Source organism: Haliotis rufescens, unplaced genomic scaffold (assembly GCF_023055435.1).
Source record: "Haliotis rufescens isolate VD_foot unplaced genomic scaffold, xgHalRufe1.0.p SCAF_17, whole genome shotgun sequence".
Lineage (NCBI taxonomy): Eukaryota > Metazoa > Mollusca > Gastropoda > Lepetellida > Haliotidae > Haliotis > Haliotis rufescens.
In genome coordinates, this window is record NW_025963857.1 from 2,358,639 (window position 1) to 2,383,227 (window position 24,589).

The following is a 24,589-nucleotide window of genomic DNA, read 5'->3' on the forward strand; positions in this document are numbered from 1 at the left end:
AGAACAATATATGTGTTCATGCCATACTATGTTTACGACACTCGTGTCTAAAATCCGATATTTCATTCTCTCTCGCTCGGGAAATACCGGAATTTAGGCACTCGTGTCGTAAACATAGTATGACATGAACACTCATTTGCCATCCTCCATTTAATCTCACTCATTCTTCATTAAGGTCTGTAACACTGACCCTCGACTGATAAATGTGACCCTCACAAGCGTAGATAAAGGATCCCTAATTACCACGCCTGTCAGCAAGTTTGTCCAGGTGCTCGATGACGATGGAGGTGAGTCAAACTATTCAATACCAATCACCATGCAGGTGTATATTTTCCCAACATCCGAGGGTATTCAAAGTTAAGATCTTACAAAGGGAAATATCAAGTTCAAATGTCATCATGAATTTGCCTCGTTACACCTATTTATTCAATGTATTTTGAAGCAACACACGGGAAACGTTGTACATTGTTTCTCTAAGTATAGTGCCTTTTTAAGGTAAGTTTCTTGTTGTTCACATGCGTGTGCCCATTGAAGAATAAAACATCTCAAGTATTAGCATTACGACTATAAAATGTTGAAAAACATGTATGTAAGCAATATTAGAATATGTTTCACGTCTGTTGGTGGCATCACGAATGCATAAACTGTTGTAACATTAACAAAACAACCTCAAGCCGATGAGTGTCCTCTTTCAAACGTGGCCATTATATTATCAGTTCATACAATTTGTTTCACACATATCATAAGGTAAATTATCAAGGTTAAGCGTCATAATTTTTCACTTGTAAAATCAACTGGCTGTTGTTTGTCCTAATTATATTTGTACTCTTGCCTTATATTAAAGCCCATCATGAACCACCAGAGTGTCAAGATTGCAGCCAATGTGTGAAGGTTGTTTTATTTGTGATCTGCTTCAGAATGGACCGAATGGACAGCTGTTCTAGGCGTATGTGATTGTTCCACCAGCACCCAACCACGGACCAGGAATAGAACATGTGATGACAAAGGACAGTCATTTCGAACTTGTGTTGGAGACTTAAGCGTGATGGACACCATCGATTGCTCTGGCGATCCAAGTTGCACATCTACAGGTGCATAGCAGTCACTTTCTACTGATATGTTTGATATATTTTTCGGTATCCTGCAGCCTCAGTGACACGAGACGTTTATTCGCCCTCAGTATGGATACACCTATAACTTCGGTATCGAAAAGGATTTCAACTTTAAGCATAATCCTAATGCAAACGATTTAAATTTGTTTAGGGAATTGGTACCAATGACTGCCAATGTGAAATATCTAGATCACAACTTGAGGCTTTTTAGGATAAGTTTGTTGTCATTTGTAGACGTAGATTTGTACATATTATTCAGTATTAGACAAAACCCAATCATTTTCACAATGTGTAAAACTTCAATCATTTTTGGTCTGCAGATTTTATTGCCTTCATTCCTGATACGGAGTACATCTTTGAGAACAGGACCGAAAACTGTGTCACATTGATGCGGTCAGGAACTGCGAATGGCGATATCACAGTTTCCTACACCATCGGAGGAATAGGAATCACATCCCCTGAAGATTTTGTATCTGGGGATTTCCAAATAGTTTATCCTCCAGTTTCAAGCACATTAAAAATCAACGTAACATTTAATGATAACACAGTAAGTTCTTCTTCAAATGTTCTGACATATTTCCTTTCACTTGAGAACCTATTTTTCATTTTTTTAGATTGGATTGCTACACATGACAGAATACGCTAATGTTCAAAGCACATTGATCGATCCCATTGTGAAAACGACATGATTAACAGGATTGATGTGACATTGTGGTTGTACCGTTTCATTCACAGGAACCTCTGAGCGTTTTGAAAATTAGTATATATTCTGACATGTGCTTAGAAAATTCGTAAGTGACAAACATGAAATGATAATCAATGACCTAAAATGGGACAAAAATTACAACGTTGCACATTTGAAAGATATATATTAGGTCTGTAAACTACACATTTGTTTCATTATATGATGAAATCACTGAAATAAAAATATCCAAATACATGTTTGTCCATGTAGTTGAACAGCATTTCAACACCATATCAACGAATATTCGTTAAGCAGGGGGCTGTGTGGTACACATGGGTTAAACAGTTCGCACGTCCCGTCGAAGACACGGTTTCGATTCTCCACATGGGTAAAATGTGTAAAGCCCGTTTCTGGTGTCCGCCGCCATGATATTGCTAGACTATTGCAAAAAACAATGGTATCAATACTCATTCACTCACTCATGATAAGGAGAATCTATTTCATGTGATTTAAAAGTGGGAAAACGAGTAATTCAGAACGAATACATCACATCAGATTTATTTGTTTGCTGTTTAATGTCACAGTCATAAATTGTTAAGCTATATGGCGGCGTATTGCAAATAACGTAGTCTTTGCTTGACAAACAATAATTGATAGTATAATAAAAGCGACAAAACTTTTTCCATATTTGTAAGAAAAGAGATAGAATTCCGCATGTGCCAATTAGACGTCAATAAAGGATCCATGACTTCCGACTTCCATATTGTCTCATTGAATGTTGTTATGTTACACAAGCCTTATTAACCTCGCTCATTCTTCATTTAGATCTGTAACACTGAATCACGACTGATAAATGTGACCCTCACAAGTGTTGATAAAGGATCTTTAGTTACCACGCCTGTCAGCAAGTTTGTCCAGGTGCTCGATGACGATGGTGGTGAGTCAATATAATTAATAAAACTATTCAATACCCTTTAATATGCTAATCTATTTTTCACTACATACAGTGGTATCTAAAAATGTTAGATCTAATAAAGGTAAATATCAAGTTCAAATGTCATTATAAATGTGTCTCGTTGCATCATTTCATTCAATTTAATTGGAAGTAATACACGGGAAAAGTTGTACACTGTTTCTGTAAATAAAGTGCCTTTCAACGGTAATTTTCTTGTCCTTTACCTGCATGTATCTATTGAAGTATACAACATGTCATTGGTCAGCTTCTGATGTTGTTATATTAAGTATTAGGATCACGAATACAAAATGTTGAAAAACATGTATACAAATGATGTTGCAAAAAGAAGTTGCATGTCTTTTGGTGTCATCATGAATGCAAATACTGTCGTAAATTTATAGAAACAACCTCAAGCCAGCGAGTTTTCTTTTAAACGTGCTATTATATTATCCGTCCATAGAATTAGTTTGGCACATATCATAAGGTCAAATATCAAGGTCATGTGTCATAATTTTTCACTTGTCTAATCAACCGACTGTTGTTTGTCCTAATTATATTTGTATGGTTGCCTTTCATTGAACCCCACCATGAACCATCAGAGTGTGAAGATTGCAGCCAATGTGTGGAGGTTGTTTTAGTTATGATCTGCTTCAGAGTGGACCGAATGGACAACTATACTAGGCGTCTGTGATTGTTCCACCAGCACCCAACCACGGACAAGGAATAGAACATGTGATGACAAAGGACAGCCATTTCGAACCTGTGTTGGAGACTCGAGCGTGATGGACACCATCGATTGTTCAGGCGATCCACGTTGCACCACCGCAGGTGATTTTTGTATTTGTACCATTCAAATTAGGCCAGTTATATATAATCACCAGAGAATATTCACTCTCGAATATCCATCTAAACGGATTTAATAGTGCGTAAAAGGCAAATTAGTGGTGAAAAGTATATGAATGAATAACTGAAAATCAATGATGACACAAAGTGTCCGCGAAACCTGTTTTAGCTTCCAATGACTTTTGGTCAAAACTAGGTGGAAACGAGGGTGGATTTGTTGTTTCTCTAAGCCTATTCTTATGTACACGTGATCTCTGACGACCACTACCCCTCATAGAGTCAGCATCCAAAATTTGATTTGGAAATCTGTTCTTAATGGAGCTTATGAACGAAGAATAATTTTGGCTGGCCGTTTATGCACGATTTTTGAGTGTTTAAAATCTGAGATCAAATTCGAGCAATTTCGCGAGGAGATTTTTTTCCAAACAATATCATTGTCTCCTTTCTCTCGAGATATCAAAAGGTCGTCCTCGTAAATAAGAGTCCATTATGTAGCTCTCCTTATAATACTTTAATACTCCCGTGTTGATACTATCAAAAGACAATGTTAGTTTATCCTGCGTTATCACATTAAACCCCCACAGTTAATTCTAGAATAAAACATTCATATGTTGTATGTCATTGCATAATTGATAACCATCAAATATCAGTAGTATAAACACACCAGAAATAATAGCACGCATTTATTCACTCTTTGCTTTTACTTCCCCGACTACAGCATTAACAACAACAACAACCACTTCAGTACCAACTACAACACCTTCACCAACCACACCTACGACAGCAATGCCGACTACAACACCATCACCTACATCTACAGGTACTTATCAGTCACTTTCTACTGATTTGTTTGAAAATACATAATCGTAGTTATTCATGACCTGGTACGCCTTCTTTTTTTATTATCCTGCATTATCAGTGATTACAGATGTTTGTTCACTCTCAGTGTGGATCCACCTTCAACTTCAGTATTGATGGGTTTCAACTATAAGCATATTCCTAATGCAAAAGATTTGCATTTGATTGGAGAGATGGTGAACAGTACTGACTACGTGAAATATCTAGACCACAATTTAGGATTTTCTTCAGCCTTTAGGGCTAAGGTATTAGGGAGAAAAAAACCATTCCTACTACCTGTAATACTACAATCATTTTTGGTCTGCAGATTTTATTGCCTTCATTCCTGATACGGAGTACACCTTTGAGAACAGGACCGAAAATTGTGTCACATTGATGCGGTCAGGAACTGCGAATGGCGATATCACAGTTTCCTACACCATCGGAGGAATAGGAATCACATCCCCTGAAGATTTTGTGTCTGGGGATTTCCAAATAGTTTATCCTCCAGCTTCAAGCACAATAAAAATCAACGTAACATTTAATGATAACACAGTAAGTTCTTCTTCAAATGTTCTGACATATTTCCTTTCACTTGAGAACCTATTTTTCATTTTTTTAGATTGGATTGCTACACATGACAGAATACGCTAATGTTCAAAGCACATTGATCGATCCCATTGTGAAAACGACATGATTAACAGGATTGATGTGACATTGTGGTTGTACCGTTTCATTCACAGGAACCTCTGAGCGTTTTGAAAATTAGTATATATTCTGACATGTGCTTAGAAAATTCGTAAGTGACAAACATGAAATGATAATCAATGACCTAAAATGGGACAAAATTACAACGTTGCACATTTGAAAGATATATATTAGGTCTGTAAACTACACATTTGTTTCATTATATGATGAAATCACTGAAATAAAAATATCCAAATACATGTTTGTCCATGTAGTTGAACAGCATTTCAACACCATATCAACGAATATTCGTTAAGCAGGGGGCTGTGTGGTACACATGGGTTAAACAGTTCGCACGTCCCGTCGAAGACACGGTTTCGATTCATGGGTAAAATGTGTGAAGCCCGTTTCTGGTGTCCGCCGCCATGATATTGCTAGACTATTGCAAAAAACGGTGGTATCAATACTCATTCACTCACTCATGTTAAGGAGAATCTATTTCATGTGATTTAAAAGTGGGAAAACGAGTAATTCAGAACGAATACATCACATCAGATTTATTTGTTTGCTGTTTAATGTCACAGTCATAAATTGTTAAGCTATATGACGGCGTATTGCAAATAACGTAGTCTTTGCTTGACAAACAATAATTGATAGTATAATAAAAGTGACAAAACTTTTTCCATATTTGTAAGAAAAGAGATAGAATTCCGCATGTGCCAATTAGACGTCAATAAAGGATCCATGACTTCCGACTTCCATATTGTCTCATTGAATGTTGTTATGTTACATAAGCCTTATTAACCTCGCTCATTCTTCATTTAGATCTGTAACACTGAATCACGACTGATAAATGTGACCCTCACAAGTGTTGATAAAGGATCTTTAGTTACCACGCCTGTCAGCAAGTTTGTCCAGGTGCTCGATGACGATGGTGGTGAGTCAATATAATTAATAAAACTATTCAATACCCTTTAATATGCTAATCTATTTTTCACTACATACAGTGGTATCTAAAAATGTTAGATCTAATAAAGGTAAATATCAAGTTCAAATGTCATTATAAATGTGTCTCGTTGCATCATTTCATTCAATTTAATTGGAAGTAATACACGGGAAACGTTGTACACTGTTTCTGTAAATAAAGTGCCTTTCAACGGTAAATTTCTTGTCCTTTACCTGCATGTATCCATTGAAGTATACAACATGTCATTGGTCAGCTTCTGATGTTGTTATACTAAGTATTTGCATTACGAATACAAAATGTTGAAAAACATGTATACAAATGATGTTGCAAAAAGAAGTTGCATGTCTTTTGGTGTCATCATGAATGCAAATACTGTCGTAAATTTATAGAAACAACCTCAAGCCAGCGAGTTTTCTTTTAAACGTGCTATTATATTATCCGTCCATAGAATTAGTTTGGCACATATCATAAGGTCAAATATCAAGGTCGTGTGTCATAATTTTTCACTTGTCTAATCAACCGACTGTTGTTTGTCCTAATTATATTTGTATGGTTGCCTTTCATTGAACCCCATCATGAACCATCAGAGTGTGAAGATTGCAGCCAATGTGTGGAGGTTGTTTTAGTTATGATCTGCTTCAGAGTGGACCGAATGGACAACTATACTAGGCGTCTGTGATTGTTCCACCAGCACCCAACCACGGACAAGGAATAGAACATGTGATGACAAAGGACAGCCATTTCGAACCTGTGTTGGAGACTCGAGCGTGATGGACACCATCGATTGTTCAGGCGATCCACGTTGCACCACCGCAGGTGATTTTTGTATTTGTACCATTCAAATTAGGCCAGTTATATATAATCACCAGAGAATATTCACTCTCGAATATCCATCTAAACGGATTTAATAGTGCGTAAAAGGCAAATTAGTGGTGAAAAGTATATGAATGAATAACTGAAAATCAATGATGACACAAAGTGTCCGCGAAACCTGTTTTAGCTTCCAATGACTTTTGGTCAAAACTAGGTGGAAACGAAGGTGGATTTGTTGTTTCTCTAAGCCTATTCTTATGTACACGTGATCTCTGACGACCACTACCCCTCATAGAGTCAGCATCCAAAATTTGATTTGGAAATCTGTTCTTAATGGAGCTTATGAACGAAGAATAATTTTGGCTGGCCGTTTATGCACGATTTTTGAGTGTTTAAAATCTGAGATCAAATTCGAGCAATTTCGCGAGGAGATTTTTTTCCAAACAATAACATTGTCTCCTTTCTCTCGAGATATCAAAAGGTCGTCCTCGTAAATAAGAGTCCATTATGTAGCTCTCCTTATAATACTTTAATACTCCCGTGTTGATACTATCAAAAGACAATGTTAGTTTATCCTGCGTTATCACATTAAACCCCCACAGTTAATTCTAGAATAAAACATTCATATGTTGTATGTCATTGCATAATTGATAACCATCAAATATCAGTAGTATAAACACACCAGAAATAATAGCACGCATTTATTCACTCTTTGCTTTTACTTCCCCGACTACAGCATTAACAACAACAACAACCACTTCAGTACCAACTACAACACCTTCACCAACCACACCTACGACAGCAATGCCGACTACAACACCATCACCTACATCTACAGGTACTTATCAGTCACTTTCTACTGATTTGTTTGAAAATACATAATCGTAGTTATTCATGACCTGGTACGCCTTCTTTTTTTATTATCCTGCATTATCAGTGATTACAGATGTTTGTTCACTCTCAGTGTGGATCCACCTTCAACTTCAGTATTGATGGGTTTCAACTATAAGCATATTCCTAATGCAAAAGATTTGCATTTGATTGGAGAGATGGTGAACAGTACTGACTACGTGAAATATCTAGACCACAATTTAGGATTTTCTTCAGCCTTTAGGGCTAAGGTATTAGGGAGAAAAAAAACATTCCTACTACCTGTAATACTACAATCATTTTTGGTCTGCAGATTTTATTGCCTTCATTCCTGATACGGAGTACATCTTTGAGAACAGGACCGAAAACTGTGTCACATTGATGCGGGCAGGAACTGCGAATGGCGATATCACAGTTTCCTACACCATCGGAGGAATAGGAATCACATCCCCTGAAGATTTTGTGTCTGGGGATTTCCAAATAGTTTATCCTCCAGCTTCAAGCACAATAAAAATCAACGTAACATTTAATGATAACACAGTAAGTTCTTGTTCAAATGGTCTGACATATTTCCTATCACTTGAGAACCTATTTTTCATTTTTTTAGATTGGATTGCTACACATGACAGAATACGCTAATGTTCAAAGCACATTGATCGATCCCATTGTGAAAACGACATGATTAACAGGATTGATGTGACATTGTGGTTGTACCGTTTCGTTCACAGGAACCTCTGAGCGTTTTGAAAATTAGTATATATTCTGACATGTGCTTAGAAAATTCGTAAGTGACAAACATGAAATGATAATCAATGACCTAAAATGGGACAAAAATTACAACGTTGCACATTTGAAAGATATATATTAGGTCTGTAAACTACACATTTGTTTCATTATATGATGAAATCACTGAAATAAAAATATCCAAATACATGTTTGTCCATGTAGTTGAACAGCATTTCAACACCATATCAACGAATATTCGTTAAGCAGGGGGCTGTGTGGTACACATGGGTTAAACAGTTCGCACGTCCCGTCGAAGACACGGTTTCGATTCTCCACATGGGTAAAATGTGTGAAGCCCGTTTCTGGTGTCCGCCGCCATGATATTGCTAGACTATTGCAAAAAAACCGGTGGAAAACAATACTCACTCACTCATGTTAAGGAGAATCTATTTCATGTGATTTAAAAGTGGGAAAACGAGTAATTCAGAATGAATACATCACATCAGATTTATTTGTTTGCTGTTTAATGTCACAGTCATAAATTGTTAAGCTATATGACGGCGTATTGCAAATAACGTAGTCTTTGCTTGACAAACAATAATTGATAGTATAATAAAAGCGACAAAACTTTTTCCATATTTGTAAGAAAAGAGATAGAATTCCGCATGTGCCAATTAGACGTCAATAAAGGATCCATGACTTCCGACTTCCATATTGTCTCATTGAATGTTGTTATGTTACATAAGCCTTATTAACCTCACTCATTCTTCATTTAGATCTGTAACACTGAATCACGACTGATAAATGTGACCCTCACAAGTGTTGATAAAGGATCTTTAGTTACCACGCCTGTCAGCAAGTTTGTCCAGGTGCTCGATGACGATGGTGGTGAGTCAATATAATTAATTAAACTATTCAATACCCTTTAATATGCTAATCTATTTTTCACTACATACAGTGGTATCTAAAAATGTTAGATCTAATAAAGGTAAATATCAAGTTCAAATGTCATTATAAATGTGTCTCGTTGCATCATTTCATTCAATTTAATTGGAAGTAATACACGGGAAACGTTGTACACTGTTTCTGTAAATAAAGTGCCTTTCAACGGTAATTTTCTTGTCCTTTACCTGCATGTATCCATTGAAGTATACAACATGTCATTGGTCAGCTTCTGATGTTGTTATATTAAATATTAGGATCACGAATACAAAATGTTGAAAAACATGTATACAAATGATGTTGCAAAAAGAAGTTGCATGTGTTTTGGTGTCATCATGAATGCAAATACTGTCGAAAATTTATAGAAACAACCTCAAGCCAGCGAGTTTTCTTTTAAACGTGCTATTATATTATCCGTCCATAGAATTAGTTTGGCACATATCATAAGGTCAAATATCAAGGTCATGTGTCATAATTTTTCACTTGTCTAATCAACCGACTGTTGTTTGTCCTAATTATATTTGTATGGTTGCCTTTCATTGAACCCCACCATGAACCATCAGAGTGTGAAGATTGCAGCCAATGTGTGGAGGTTGTTTTAGTTATGATCTGCTTCAGAGTGGACCGAATGGACAACTATACTAGGCGTCTGTGATTGTTCCACCAGCACCCAACCACGGACAAGGAATAGAACATGTGATGACAAAGGACAGCCATTTCGAACCTGTGTTGGAGACTCGAGCGTGATGGACACCATCGATTGTTCAGGCGATCCACGTTGCACCACCGCAGGTGATTTTTGTATTTGTACCATTCAAATTAGGCCAGTTATATATAATCACCAGAGAATATTCACTCTCGAATATCCATCTAAACGGATTTAATAGTGCGTAAAAGGCAAATTAGTGGTGAAAAGTATATGAATGAATAACTGAAAATCAATGATGACACAAAGTGTCCGCGAAACCTGTTTTAGCTTCCAATGACTTTTGGTCAAAACTAGGTGGAAACGAGGGTGGATTTGTTGTTTCTCTAAGCCTATTCTTATGTACACGTGATCTCTGACGACCACTACCCCTCATAGAGTCAGCATCCAAAATTTGATTTGGAAATCTGTTCTTAATGGAGCTTATGAACGAAGAATAATTTTGGCTGGCCGTTTATGCACGATTTTTGAGTGTTTAAAATCTGAGATCAAATTCGAGCAATTTCGCGAGGAGATTTTTTTCCAAACAATAACATTGTCTCCTTTCTCTCGAGATATCAAAAGGTCGTCCTCGTAAATAAGAGTCCATTATGTAGCTCTCCTTATAATACTTTAATACTCCCGTGTTGATACTATCAAAAGACAATGTTAGTTTATCCTGCGTTATCACATTAAACCCCCACAGTTAATTCTAGAATAAAACATTCATATGTTGTATGTCATTGCATAATTGATAACCATCAAATATCAGTAGTATAAACACACCAGAAATAATAGCACGCATTTATTCACTCTTTGCTTTTACTTCCCCGACTACAGCATTAACAACAACAACAACCACTTCAGTACCAACTACAACACCTTCACCAACCACACCTACGACAGCAATGCCGACTACAACACCATCACCTACATCTACAGGTACTTATCAGTCACTTTCTACTGATTTGTTTGAAAATACATAATCGTAGTTATTCATGACCTGGTACGCCTTCTTTTTTTATTATCCTGCATTATCAGTGATTACAGATGTTTGTTCACTCTCAGTGTGGATCCACCTTCAACTTCAGTATTGATGGGTTTCAACTATAAGCATATTCCTAATGCAAAAGATTTGCATTTGATTGGAGAGATGGTGAACAGTACTGACTACGTGAAATATCTAGACCACAATTTAGGATTTTCTTCAGCCTTTAGGGCTAAGGTATTAGGGAGAAAAAAAACATTCCTACTACCTGTAATACTACAATCATTTTTGGTCTGCAGATTTTATTGCCTTCATTCCTGATAAGGAGTACATCTTTGAGAACAGGACCGAAAACTGTGTCACATTGATGCGGGCAGGAACTGCGAATGGCGATATCACAGTTTCCTACACCATCGGAGGAATAGGAATCACATCCCCTGAAGATTTTGTGTCTGGGGATTTCCAAATAGTTTATCCTCCAGCTTCAAGCACAATAAAAATCAACGTAACATTTAATGATAACACAGTAAGTTCTTGTTCAAATGGTCTGACATATTTCCTATCACTTGAGAACCTATTTTTCATTTTTTTAGATTGGATTGCTACACATGACAGAATACGCTAATGTTCAAAGCACATTGATCGATCCCATTGTGAAAACGACATGATTAACAGGATTGATGTGACATTGTGGTTGTACCGTTTCGTTCACAGGAACCTCTGAGCGTTTTGAAAATTAGTAGATATTCTGACATGTGCTTAGAAAATTCGTAAGTGACAAACATGAAATGATAATCAATGACCTAAAATGGGACAAAAATTACAACGTTGCACATTTGAAAGATATATATTAGGTCTGTAAACTACACATTTGTTTCATTATATGATGAAATCACTGAAATAAAAATATCCAAATACATGTTTGTCCATGTAGTTGAACAGCATTTCAACACCATATCAACGAATATTCGTTAAGCAGGGGGCTGTGTGGTACACATGGGTTAAACAGTTCGCACGTCCCGTCGAAGACACGGTTTCGATTCTCCACATGGGTAAAATGTGTGAAGCCCGTTTCTGGTGTCCGCCGCCATGATATTGCTAGACTATTGCAAAAAAACCGGTGGAAAACAATACTCACTCACTCATGTTAAGGAGAATCTATTTCATGTGATTTAAAAGTGGGAAAACGAGTAATTCAGAATGAATACATCACATCAGATTTATTTGTTTGCTGTTTAATGTCACAGTCATAAATTGTTAAGCTATATGACGGCGTATTGCAAATAACGTAGTCTTTGCTTGACAAACAATAATTGATAGTATAATAAAAGCGACAAAACTTTTTCCATATTTGTAAGAAAAGAGATAGAATTCCGCATGTGCCAATTAGACGTCAATAAAGGATCCATGACTTCCGACTTCCATATTGTCTCATTGAATGTTGTTATGTTACATAAGCCTTATTAACCTCACTCATTCTTCATTTAGATCTGTAACACTGAATCACGACTGATAAATGTGACCCTCACAAGTGTTGATAAAGGATCTTTAGTTACCACGCCTGTCAGCAAGTTTGTCCAGGTGCTCGATGACGATGGTGGTGAGTCAATATAATTAATAAAACTATTCAATACCCTTTAATATGCTAATCTATTTTTCACTACATACAGTGGTATCTAAAAATGTTAGATCTAATAAAGGTAAATATCAAGTTCAAATGTCATTATAAATGTGTCTCGTTGCATCATTTCATTCAATTTAATTGGAAGTAATACACGGGAAACGTTGTACACTGTTTCTGTAAATAAAGTGCCTTTCAACGGTAATTTTCTTGTCCTTTACCTGCATGTATCCATTGAAGTATACAACATGTCATTGGTCAGCTTCTGATGTTGTTATATTAAGTATTAGGATCACGAATACAAAATGTTGAAAAACATGTATACAAATGATGTTGCAAAAAGAAGTTGCATGTGTTTTGGTGTCATCATGAATGCAAATACTGTCGAAAATTTATAGAAACAACCTCAAGCCAGCGAGTTTTCTTTTAAACGTGCTATTATATTATCCGTCCATAGAATTAGTTTGGCACATATCATAAGGTCAAATATCAAGGTCATGTGTCATAATTTTTCACTTGTCTAATCAACCGACTGTTGTTTGTCCTAATTATATTTGTATGGTTGCCTTTCATTGAACCCCACCATGAACCATCAGAGTGTGAAGATTGCAGCCAATGTGTGGAGGTTGTTTTAGTTATGATCTGCTTCAGAGTGGACCGAATGGACAACTATACTAGGCGTCTGTGATTGTTCCACCAGCACCCAACCACGGACAAGGAATAGAACATGTGATGACAAAGGACAGCCATTTCGAACCTGTGTTGGAGACTCGAGCGTGATGGACACCATCGATTGTTCAGGCGATCCACGTTGCACCACCGCAGGTGATTTTTGTATTTGTACCATTCAAATTAGGCCAGTTATATATAATCACCAGAGAATATTCACTCTCGAATATCCATCTAAACGGATTTAATAGTGCGTAAAAGGCAAATTAGTGGTGAAAAGTATATGAATGAATAACTGAAAATCAATGATGACACAAAGTGTCCGCGAAACCTGTTTTAGCTTCCAATGACTTTTGGTCAAAACTAGGTGGAAACGAGGGTGGATTTGTTGTTTCTCTAAGCCTATTCTTATGTACACGTGATCTCTGACGACCACTACCCCTCATAGAGTCAGCATCCAAAATTTGATTTGGAAATCTGTTCTTAATGGAGCTTATGAACGAAGAATAATTTTGGCTGGCCGTTTATGCACGATTTTTGAGTGTTTAAAATCTGAGATCAAATTCGAGCAATTTCGCGAGGAGATTTTTTTCCAAACAATAACATTGTCTCCTTTCTCTCGAGATATCAAAAGGTCGTCCTCGTAAATAAGAGTCCATTATGTAGCTCTCCTTATAATACTTTAATACTCCCGTGTTGATACTATCAAAAGACAATGTTAGTTTATCCTGCGTTATCACATTAAACCCCCACAGTTAATTCTAGAATAAAACATTCATATGTTGTATGTCATTGCATAATTGATAACCATCAAATATCAGTAGTATAAACACACCAGAAATAATAGCACGCATTTATTCACTCTTTGCTTTTACTTCCCCGACTACAGCATTAACAACAACAACAACCACTTCAGTACCAACTACAACACCTTCACCAACCACACCTACGACAGCAATGCCGACTACAACACCATCACCTACATCTACAGGTACTTATCAGTCACTTTCTACTGATTTGTTTGAAAATACATAATCGTAGTTATTCATGACCTGGTACGCCTTCTTTTTTTATTATCCTGCATTATCAGTGATTACAGATGTTTGTTCACTCTCAGTGTGGATCCACCTTCAACTTCAGTATTGATGGGTTTCAACTATAAGCATATTCCTAATGCAAAAGATTTGCATTTGATTGGAGAGATGGTGAACAGTACTGACTACGTGAAATATCTAGACCACAATTTAGGATTTTCTTCAGCCTTTAGGGCTAAGGTATTAGGGAGAAAAAAAACATTCCTACTACCTGTAATACTACAATCATTTTTGGTCTGCAGATTTTATTGCCTTCATTCCTGATACGGAGTACATCTTTGAGAACAGGACCGAAAACTGTGTCACATTGATGCGGGCAGGAACTGCGAATGGCGATATCACAGTTTCCTACACCATCGGAGGAATAGGAATCACATCCCCTGAAGATTTTGTGTCTGGGGATTTCCAAATAGTTTATCCTCCAGCTTCAAGCACAATAAAAATCAACGTAACATTTAATGATAACACAGTAAGTTCTTGTTCAAATGGTCTGACATATTTCCTATCACTTGAGAACCTATTTTTCATTTTTTTAGATTGGATTGCTACACATGACAGAATACGCTAATGTTCAAAGCACATTGATCGATCCCATTGTGAAAACGACATGATTAACAGGATTGATGTGACATTGTGGTTGTACCGTTTCGTTCACAGGAACCTCTGAGCGTTTTGAAAATTAGTAGATATTCTGACATGTGCTTAGAAAATTCGTAAGTGACAAACATGAAATGATAATCAATGACCTAAAATGGGACAAAAATTACAACGTTGCACATTTGAAAGATATATATTAGGTCTGTAAACTACACATTTGTTTCATTATATGATGAAATCACTGAAATAAAAATATCCAAATACATGTTTGTCCATGTAGTTGAACAGCATTTCAACACCATATCAACGAATATTCGTTAAGCAGGGGGCTGTGTGGTACACATGGGTTAAACAGTTCGCACGTCCCGTCGAAGACACGGTTTCGATTCTCCACATGGGTAAAATGTGTGAAGCCCGTTTCTGGTGTCCGCCGCCATGATATTGCTAGACTATTGCAAAAAACCGGTGGAAAACAATACTCACTCACTCATGTTAAGGAGAATCTATTTCATGTGATTTAAAAGTGGGAAAACGAGTAATTCAGAATGAATACATCACATCAGATTTATTTGTTTGCTGTTTAATGTCACAGTCATAAATTGTTAAGCTATATGACGGCGTATTGCAAATAACGTAGTCTTTGCTTGACAAACAATAATTGATAGTATAATAAAAGCGACAAAACTTTTTCCATATTTGTAAGAAAAGAGATAGAATTCCGCATGTGCCAATTAGACGTCAATAAAGGATCCATGACTTCCGACTTCCATATTGTCTCATTGAATGTTGTTATGTTACATAAGCCTTATTAACCTCACTCATTCTTCATTTAGATCTGTAACACTGAATCACGACTGATAAATGTGACCCTCACAAGTGTTGATAAAGGATCTTTAGTTACCACGCCTGTCAGCAAGTTTGTCCAGGTGCTCGATGACGATGGTGGTGAGTCAATATAATTAACAAAACTATTCAATACCCTTTAATATGCTAATCTATTTTTCACTACATACAGTGGTATCTAAAAATGTTAGATCTAATAAAGGTAAATATCAAGTTCAAATGTCATTATAAATTTGTCTCGTTGCATCATTTCATTCAATTTAATTGGAAGTAATACACGGGAAACGTTGTACACTGTTTCTGTAAATAAAGTGCCTTTCAACGGTAATTTTCTTGTCCTTTACCTGCATGTATCCATTGAAGTATACAACATGTCATTGGTCAGCTTCTGATGTTGTTATATTAAGTATTTGCATTACGAATACAAAATGTTGCAAAAACATGTATACAAATGATGTTGCAAAAAGAAGTTGCATGTGTTTTGGTGTCATCATGAATGCAAATACTGTCGTAAATTTATAGAAACAACCTCAAGCCAGCGAGTTTTCTTTTAAACGTGCTATTATATTATCCGTCCATAGAATTAGATTGGCACATATCATAAGGTCAAATATCAAGGTCATGTGTCATAATTTTTCACTTGTCTAATCAACTGACTGTTGTTTGTCCTTATAATATTTGTATGGTTGCCTTTCATTGAACCCCATCATGAACCATCAGAGTGTGAAGATTGCAGCCAATGTGTGGAGGTTGTTTTAGTTATGATCTGCTTCAGAGTGGACCGAATGGACAACTATACTAGGCGTCTGTGATTGTTCCACCAGCACCCAACCACGGACAAGGAATAGAACATGTGATGACAAAGGACAGCCATTTCGAACCTGTGTTGGAGACTCGAGCGTGATGGACACCATCGATTGTTCTGGCGATCCACGTTGCACCACCGCAGGTGATTTTTGTATTTGTACCATTCAAATTAGGCCAGTTATATATAATCACCAGAGAATATTCACTCTCGAATATCCATCCAAACGGATTTAATAGTGCGTAAAAGGCAAATAAGTGGTAAAAAGTATATGAATGAATAACTGAAAATCAATGATGACACAAAGTGTCCGCGAAACCTGTTTTAGCTTCCAATGACTTTTGGTCAAAACTAGGTGGAAACGAGGGTGGATTTGTTGTTTCTCTAAGCCTATTCTTATGTACACGTGATCTCTGACGACCACTACCCCTCATAGAGTCAGCATCCAAAATTTGATTTGGAAATCTGTTCTTAATGGAGCTTATGAATGAAGAATAATTTTGGCTGGCCGTTTATGCACGATTTTGAGTGTTTAAAATCTGAGATCAAATTCGAGCAATTTCGCGAGGAGATTTTTTCCAAACAATAACATTGTCTCCTTTCTCTCGAGATATCAAAAGGTCGTCCTCGTAAATAAGAGTCCATTATGTAGCTCTCCTTATAATACTTTAATACTCCCGTGTTGATACTATCAAAAGACAATGTTAGTTTATCCTGCGTTATCACATTAAACCCCCACAGTTAATTCTAGAATAAAACATTCATATGTTGTATGTCATTGCATAATTGATAACCATCAAATATCAGTAGTATAAACACACCAGAAATAATAGCACGCATTTATTCACTCTTTGCTTTTACTTCCCCGACTACAGCATTAACAACAACAACAACCACTTCAGTACCAACTACAACACCTTCACCAACCACACCGACGACAGCAGTGCCGACTACAACACCATCACCTACATCTACAGGTACTTATCAGTCACTTTCTACTGATTTGTTTGAAAATACATAATCGTAGTTATTCATGACCTGGTACGCCTTCTTTTTTTATTATCCTGCATTATCAGTGATTACAGATGTTTGTTCACTCTCAGTGTGGATCCACCTTCAACTTCAGTATTGATGGGTTTCAACTATAAGCATATTCCTAATGCAAAAGATTTGCATTTGATTGGAGAGATGGTGAACAGTACTGACTACGTGAAATATCTAGACCACAATTTAGGATTTTCTTCAGCCTTTAGGGCTAAGGTATTAGGGAGAAAAAAAACATTCCTACTACCTGTAATACTTCAATCATTTTTGGTCTGCAGATTTTATTGCCTTCATTCCTGATACGGAGTACATCTTTGAGAACAGGACCGAAAACTGTGTCACATTGATGCGTGCAGGAACTGCGAATGGCGATATCACAGTTTCCTACACCATCGGAGGAATAGGAATCACATCCCCTGAAGATTTTGTGTCTGGGGATTTCCAAATAGTTTATCCTCCAGCTTCAAGCACAATAAAAATCAACGTAACATTTAATGATAACACAGTAAGTTCTTGTTCAAATGGTCTGACATATTTCCTATCACTTGAGAACCTATTTTTCATTTTTTTAGATTGGATTGCTACACATGACAGAATACGCTAATGTTCAAAGCACATTGATCGATCCCATTGTGAAAACGACATGATTAACAGGATTGATGTGACATTGTGGTTGTACCGTTTCATTCACAGGAACCTCTGAGCGTTTTGAAAATTAGTATATATTCTGACATGTGCTTAGAAAATTCGTAAGTGACAAACATAAAATGATAATCAATGACCTAAAATGGGACAAAAATTACAACGTTGCACATTTGAAAGATATATATTAGGTCTGTAAACTACACATTTGTTTCATTATATGATGAAATCACTGAAATAAAAATATCCAAATACATGTTTGTCCATGTAGTTGAACAGCATTTCAACACCATATCAACGAATATTCGTTAAGCAGGGGGCTGTGTGGTACACATTGGTTAAACAGTTCGCTCGTCCCGTCGAAGACGCGGTTTCGATTGTCCACATGGGTAAAATGTGTGAAGCCCGTTTCTGGTGTCCACCGCCATGATATTGCTAGACTATTGCAAAAAAAACGGTGGAAAACAATACTCATTCACTCACTCATGTTAAGGAGAATCTATTTCATGTGATTTAAAAGTGGGAAAACGAGTAATTCAGAATGAATACATCACATCAGATTTATTTGTTTGCTGTTTAATGTCACAGTCATAAATTGTTAAGCTATATGACGGCGTATTGCAAATAACGTAGTCTTTGCTTGACAAACAATAATTGATAGTATAATAAAAGCGACAAAACTTTTTCCATATTTGTAAGAAAAGAGATAGAATTCCGCATGTGCCAATTAGACGTCAATAAAGGATCCATGACTTCCGACTTCCATATTGTCTCATTGAATGTTGTTATGTTACATAAGCCTTATTAACCTCACTCATTCTTCATTTAGATCTGTAACACTGAATCACGACTGATAAATGTGACCCTCACAAGTGTTGATAAAGGATCTTTAGTTACCACGCCTGTCAGCAAGTTTGTCCAGGTGCTCGATGACGATGGTGGTGAGTCAATATAATTAATAAAACTATTCAATACCCTTTAATATGCTAATCTATTTTTTCCCTACATACAGTGGTATCTAAAAATGTTAGATCTAATAAAGGTAAATATCAAGTTCAAATGTCATTATAAATTTGTCTCGTTGCATCATTTCATTCAATTTAATTGGAAGTAATACACGGGAAACGTTGTACACTGTTTCTGTAAATAAAGTGCCTTTCAACGGTAATTTTCTTGTCCTTTACCTGCATGTATCCATTGAAGTATACAACATGTCATTGGTCAGCTTCTGATGTTGTTATATTAAGTATTAGGATCACGAATACAAAATGTTGAAAAACATGTATACAAATGATGTTGCAAAAAGAAGTTGCATGTGTTTTGGTGTCATCATGAATGCAAATACTGTCGTAAATTTATAGAAACAATCTCAAGCCAGCGAGTTTTCTTTTAAACGTGCTATTATATTATCCGTCCATAGAATTAGTTTGGCACATATCATAAGGTCAAATATCAAGGTCATGTGTCATAATTTTTCACTTGTCTAATCAACCGACTGTTGTTTGTCCTAATTATATTTGTATGGTTGCCTTTCATTGAACCCCACCATGAACCATCAGAGTGTGAAGATTGCAGCCAATGTGTGGAGGTTGTTTTAGTTATGATCTGCTTCAGAGTGGACCGAATGGACAACTATACTAGGCGTCTGTGATTGTTCCACCAGCACCCAACCACGGACAAGGAATAGAACATGTGATGACAAAGGACAGCCATTTCGAACCTGTGTTGGAGACTCGAGCGTGATGGACACCATCGATTGTTCTGGCGATCCACGTTGCACCACCGCAGGTGATTTTTGTATTTGTACCATTCAAATTAGGCCAGTTATATATAATCACCAGAGAATATTCACTCTCGAATATCCATCCAAACGGATTTAATAGTGCGTAAAAGGCAAATTAGTGGTGAAAAGTATATAAATGAATAACTGAAAATCAATGATGACACAAAGTGTTCGCGAAACCTGTTTTAGCTTCCAATGACTTTTGGTCAAAACAAGGTGGAAACGAGGGTGGATTTGTTGTTTCTCTAAGCCTATTCTTATGTACACGTGATCTCTGACGACCACTACCCCTCATAGAGTCAGCATCCAAAATTTGATTTGGAAATCTGTTCTTAATGGAGCTTATGAATGAAGAATAATTTTGGCTGGCCGTTTATGCACGATTTTGAGTGTTTAAAATCTGAGATCAAATTCGAGCAATTTCGCGAGGAGATTTTTTCCAAACAATAACATTGTCTCCTTTCTCTCGAGATATCAAAAGGTCGTCCTCGTAAATAAGAGTCCATTATGTAGCTCTCCTTATAATACTTTAATACTCCCGTGTTGATACTATCAAAAGACAATGTTAGTTTATCCTGCGTTATCACATTAAACCCCCACAGTTAATTCTAGAATAAAACATTCATATGTTGTATGTCATTGCATAATTGATAACCATCAAATATCAGTAGTATAAACACACCAGAAATAATAGCACGCATTTATTCACTCTTTGCTTTTACTTCCCCGACTACAGCATTAACAACAACAACAACCACTTCAGTACCAACTACAACACCTTCACCAACCACACCTACGACAGCAGTGCCGACTACAACACCATCACCTACATCTACAGGTACTTATCAGTCACTTTCTACTGATTTGTTTGAAAATACATAATCGTAGTTATTCATGACCTGGTACGCCTTCTTTTTTTATTATCCTGCATTATCAGTGATTACAGATGTTTGTTCACTCTCAGTGTGGATCCACCTTCAACTTCAGTATTGATGGGTTTCAACTATAAGCATATTCCTAATGCAAAAGATTTGCATTTGATTGGAGAGATGGTGAACAGTACTGACTACGTGAAATATCTAGACCACAATTTAGGATTTTCTTCAGCCTTTAGGGCTAAGGTATTAGGGAGAAAAAAAACATTCCTACTACCTGTAATACTTCAATCATTTTTGGTCTGCAGATTTTATTGCCTTCATTCCTGATACGGAGTACATCTTTGAGAACAGGACCGAAAACTGTGTCACATTGATGCGGGCAGGAACTGCGAATGGCGATATCACAGTTTCCTACACCATCGGAGGAATAGGAATCACATCCCCTGAAGATTTTGTGTCTGGGGATTTCCAAATAGTTTATCCTCCAGCTTCAAGCACAATAAAAATCAACGTAACATTTAATGATAACACAGTAAGTTCTTGTTCAAATGGTCTGACATATTTCCTATCACTTGAGAACCTATTTTTCATTTTTTTAGATTGGATTGCTACACATGACAGAATACGCTAATGTTCAAAGCACATTGATCGATCCCATTGTGAAAACGACATGATTAACAGGATTGATGTGACATTGTGGTTGTACCGTTTCATTCACAGGAACCTCTGAGCGTTTTGAAAATTAGTATATATTCTGACATGTGCTTAGAAAATTCGTAAGTGACAAACATAAAATGATAATCAATGACCTAAAATGGGACAAAAATTACAACGTTGCACATTTGAAAGATATATATTAGGTCTGTAAACTACACATTTGTTTCATTATATGATGAAATCACTGAAATAAAAATATCCAAATACATGTTTGTCCATGTAGTTGAACAGCATTTCAACACCATATCAACGAATATTCGTTAAGCAGGGGGCTGTGTGGTACACATTGGTTAAACAGTTCGCTCGTCCCGTCGAAGACGCGGTTTCGATTGTCCACATGGGTAAAATGTGTGAAGCCCGTTTCTGGTGTCCACCGCCATGATATTGCTAGACTATTGCAAAAAAAACGGTGGAAAACAATACTCATTCACTCACTCATGTTAAGGAGAATCTATTTCATGTGATTTAAAAGTGGGAAAACGAGTAATTCAGAATGAATACATCACATCAGATTTATTTGTTTGCTGTTTAATGTCACAGTCATAAATTGTTAAGCTATATGACGGCGTATTGCAAATAACGTAGTCTTTGCTTGACAAACAATAATTGATAGTATAATAAAAGCGACAAAACTTTTTCCATATTTGTAAGAAAAGAGATAGAATTCCGCATGTGCCAATTAGACGTCAATAAAGGATCCATGACTTCCGACTTCCATATTGTCTCATTGAATGTTGTTATGTTACATAAGCCTTATTAACCTCACTCATTCTTCATTTAGATCTGTAACACTGAATCACGACTGATAAATGTGACCCTCACAAGTGTTGATAAAGGATCTTTAGTTACCACGCCTGTCAGCAAGTTTGTCCAGGTGCTCGATGACGATGGTGGTGAGTCAATATAATTAATAAAACTATTCAATACCCTTTAATATGCTAATCTATTTTTTCCCTACATACAGTGGTATCTAAAAATGTTAGATCTAATAAAGGTAAATATCAAGTTCAAATGTCATTATAAATTTGTCTCGTTGCATCATTTCATTCAATTTAATTGGAAGTAATACACGGGAAACGTTGTACACTGTTTCTGTAAATAAAGTGCCTTTCAACGGTAATTTTCTTGTCCTTTACCTGCATGTATCCATTGAAGTATACAACATGTCATTGGTCAGCTTCTGATGTTGTTATATTAAGTATTAGGATCACGAATACAAAATGTTGAAAAACATGTATACAAATGATGTTGCAAAAAGAAGTTGCATGTGTTTTGGTGTCATCATGAATGCAAATACTGTCGTAAATTTATAGAAACAATCTCAAGCCAGCGAGTTTTCTTTTAAACGTGCTATTATATTATCCGTCCATAGAATTAGTTTGGCACATATCATAAGGTCAAATATCAAGGTCATGTGTCATAATTTTTCACTTGTCTAATCAACCGACTGTTGTTTGTCCTAATTATATTTGTATGGTTGCCTTTCATTGAACCCCACCATGAACCATCAGAGTGTGAAGATTGCAGCCAATGTGTGGAGGTTGTTTTAGTTATGATCTGCTTCAGAGTGGACCGAATGGACAACTATACTAGGCGTCTGTGATTGTTCCACCAGCACCCAACCACGGACAAGGAATAGAACATGTGATGACAAAGGACAGCCATTTCGAACCTGTGTTGGAGACTCGAGCGTGATGGACACCATCGATTGTTCTGGCGATCCACGTTGCACCACCGCAGGTGATTTTTGTATTTGTACCATTCAAATTAGGCCAGTTATATATAATCACCAGAGAATATTCACTCTCGAATATCCATCCAAACGGATTTAATAGTGCGTAAAAGGCAAATTAGTGGTGAAAAGTATATAAATGAATAACTGAAAATCAATGATGACACAAAGTGTTCGCGAAACCTGTTTTAGCTTCCAATGACTTTTGGTCAAAACAAGGTGGAAACGAGGGTGGATTTGTTGTTTCTCTAAGCCTATTCTTATGTACACGTGATCTCTGACGACCACTACCCCTCATAGAGTCAGCATCCAAAATTTGATTTGGAAATCTGTTCTTAATGGAGCTTATGAATGAAGAATAATTTTGGCTGGCCGTTTATGCACGATTTTGAGTGTTTAAAATCTGAGATCAAATTCGAGCAATTTCGCGAGGAGATTTTTTCCAAACAATAACATTGTCTCCTTTCTCTCGAGATATCAAAAGGTCGTCCTCGTAAATAAGAGTCCATTATGTAGCTCTCCTTATAATACTTTAATACTCCCGTGTTGATACTATCAAAAGACAATGTTAGTTTATCCTGCGTTATCACATTAAACCCCCACAGTTAATTCTAGAATAAAACATTCATATGTTGTATGTCATTGCATAATTGATAACCATCAAATATCAGTAGTATAAACACACCAGAAATAATAGCACGCATTTATTCACTCTTTGCTTTTACTTCCCCGACTACAGCATTAACAACAACAACAACCACTTCAGTACCAACTACAACACCTTCACCAACCACACCTACGACAGCAGTGCCGACTACAACACCATCACCTACATCTACAGGTACTTATCAGTCACTTTCTACTGATTTGTTTGAAAATACATAATCGTAGTTATTCATGACCTGGTACGCCTTCTTTTTTTATTATCCTGCATTATCAGTGATTACAGATGTTTGTTCACTCTCAGTGTGGATCCACCTTCAACTTCAGTATTGATGGGTTTCAACTATAAGCATATTCCTAATGCAAAAGATTTGCATTTGATTGGAGAGAT

The 24,589-nt window shown here is 36.5% G+C and overlaps 1 protein-coding gene across 1 annotated transcript in view; it reads left to right on the forward strand.

Annotated features, from left to right (window-relative positions):
• Positions 1-24,589, forward strand: part of LOC124120069 (mucin-3A-like) — a 35,334-nt gene that overhangs the window by 4,621 nt on the left and 6,124 nt on the right. Inside the window, exons 5-19 of the mRNA XM_048397311.1 lie at positions 176-287; positions 1,433-1,581; positions 2,623-2,734; positions 4,761-4,987; positions 5,945-6,056; positions 8,083-8,309; positions 9,272-9,383; positions 11,410-11,636; positions 12,599-12,710; positions 14,737-14,963; positions 15,925-16,036; positions 18,062-18,288; positions 19,255-19,366; positions 21,392-21,618; positions 22,585-22,696. Coding sequence (XP_048253268.1) covers positions 176-287; positions 1,433-1,581; positions 2,623-2,734; positions 4,761-4,987; positions 5,945-6,056; positions 8,083-8,309; positions 9,272-9,383; positions 11,410-11,636; positions 12,599-12,710; positions 14,737-14,963; positions 15,925-16,036; positions 18,062-18,288; positions 19,255-19,366; positions 21,392-21,618; positions 22,585-22,696 — 2,407 coding nt within the window. The remainder of the gene's footprint in view (positions 1-175; positions 288-1,432; positions 1,582-2,622; positions 2,735-4,760; positions 4,988-5,944; positions 6,057-8,082; positions 8,310-9,271; positions 9,384-11,409; positions 11,637-12,598; positions 12,711-14,736; positions 14,964-15,924; positions 16,037-18,061; positions 18,289-19,254; positions 19,367-21,391; positions 21,619-22,584; positions 22,697-24,589) is intronic.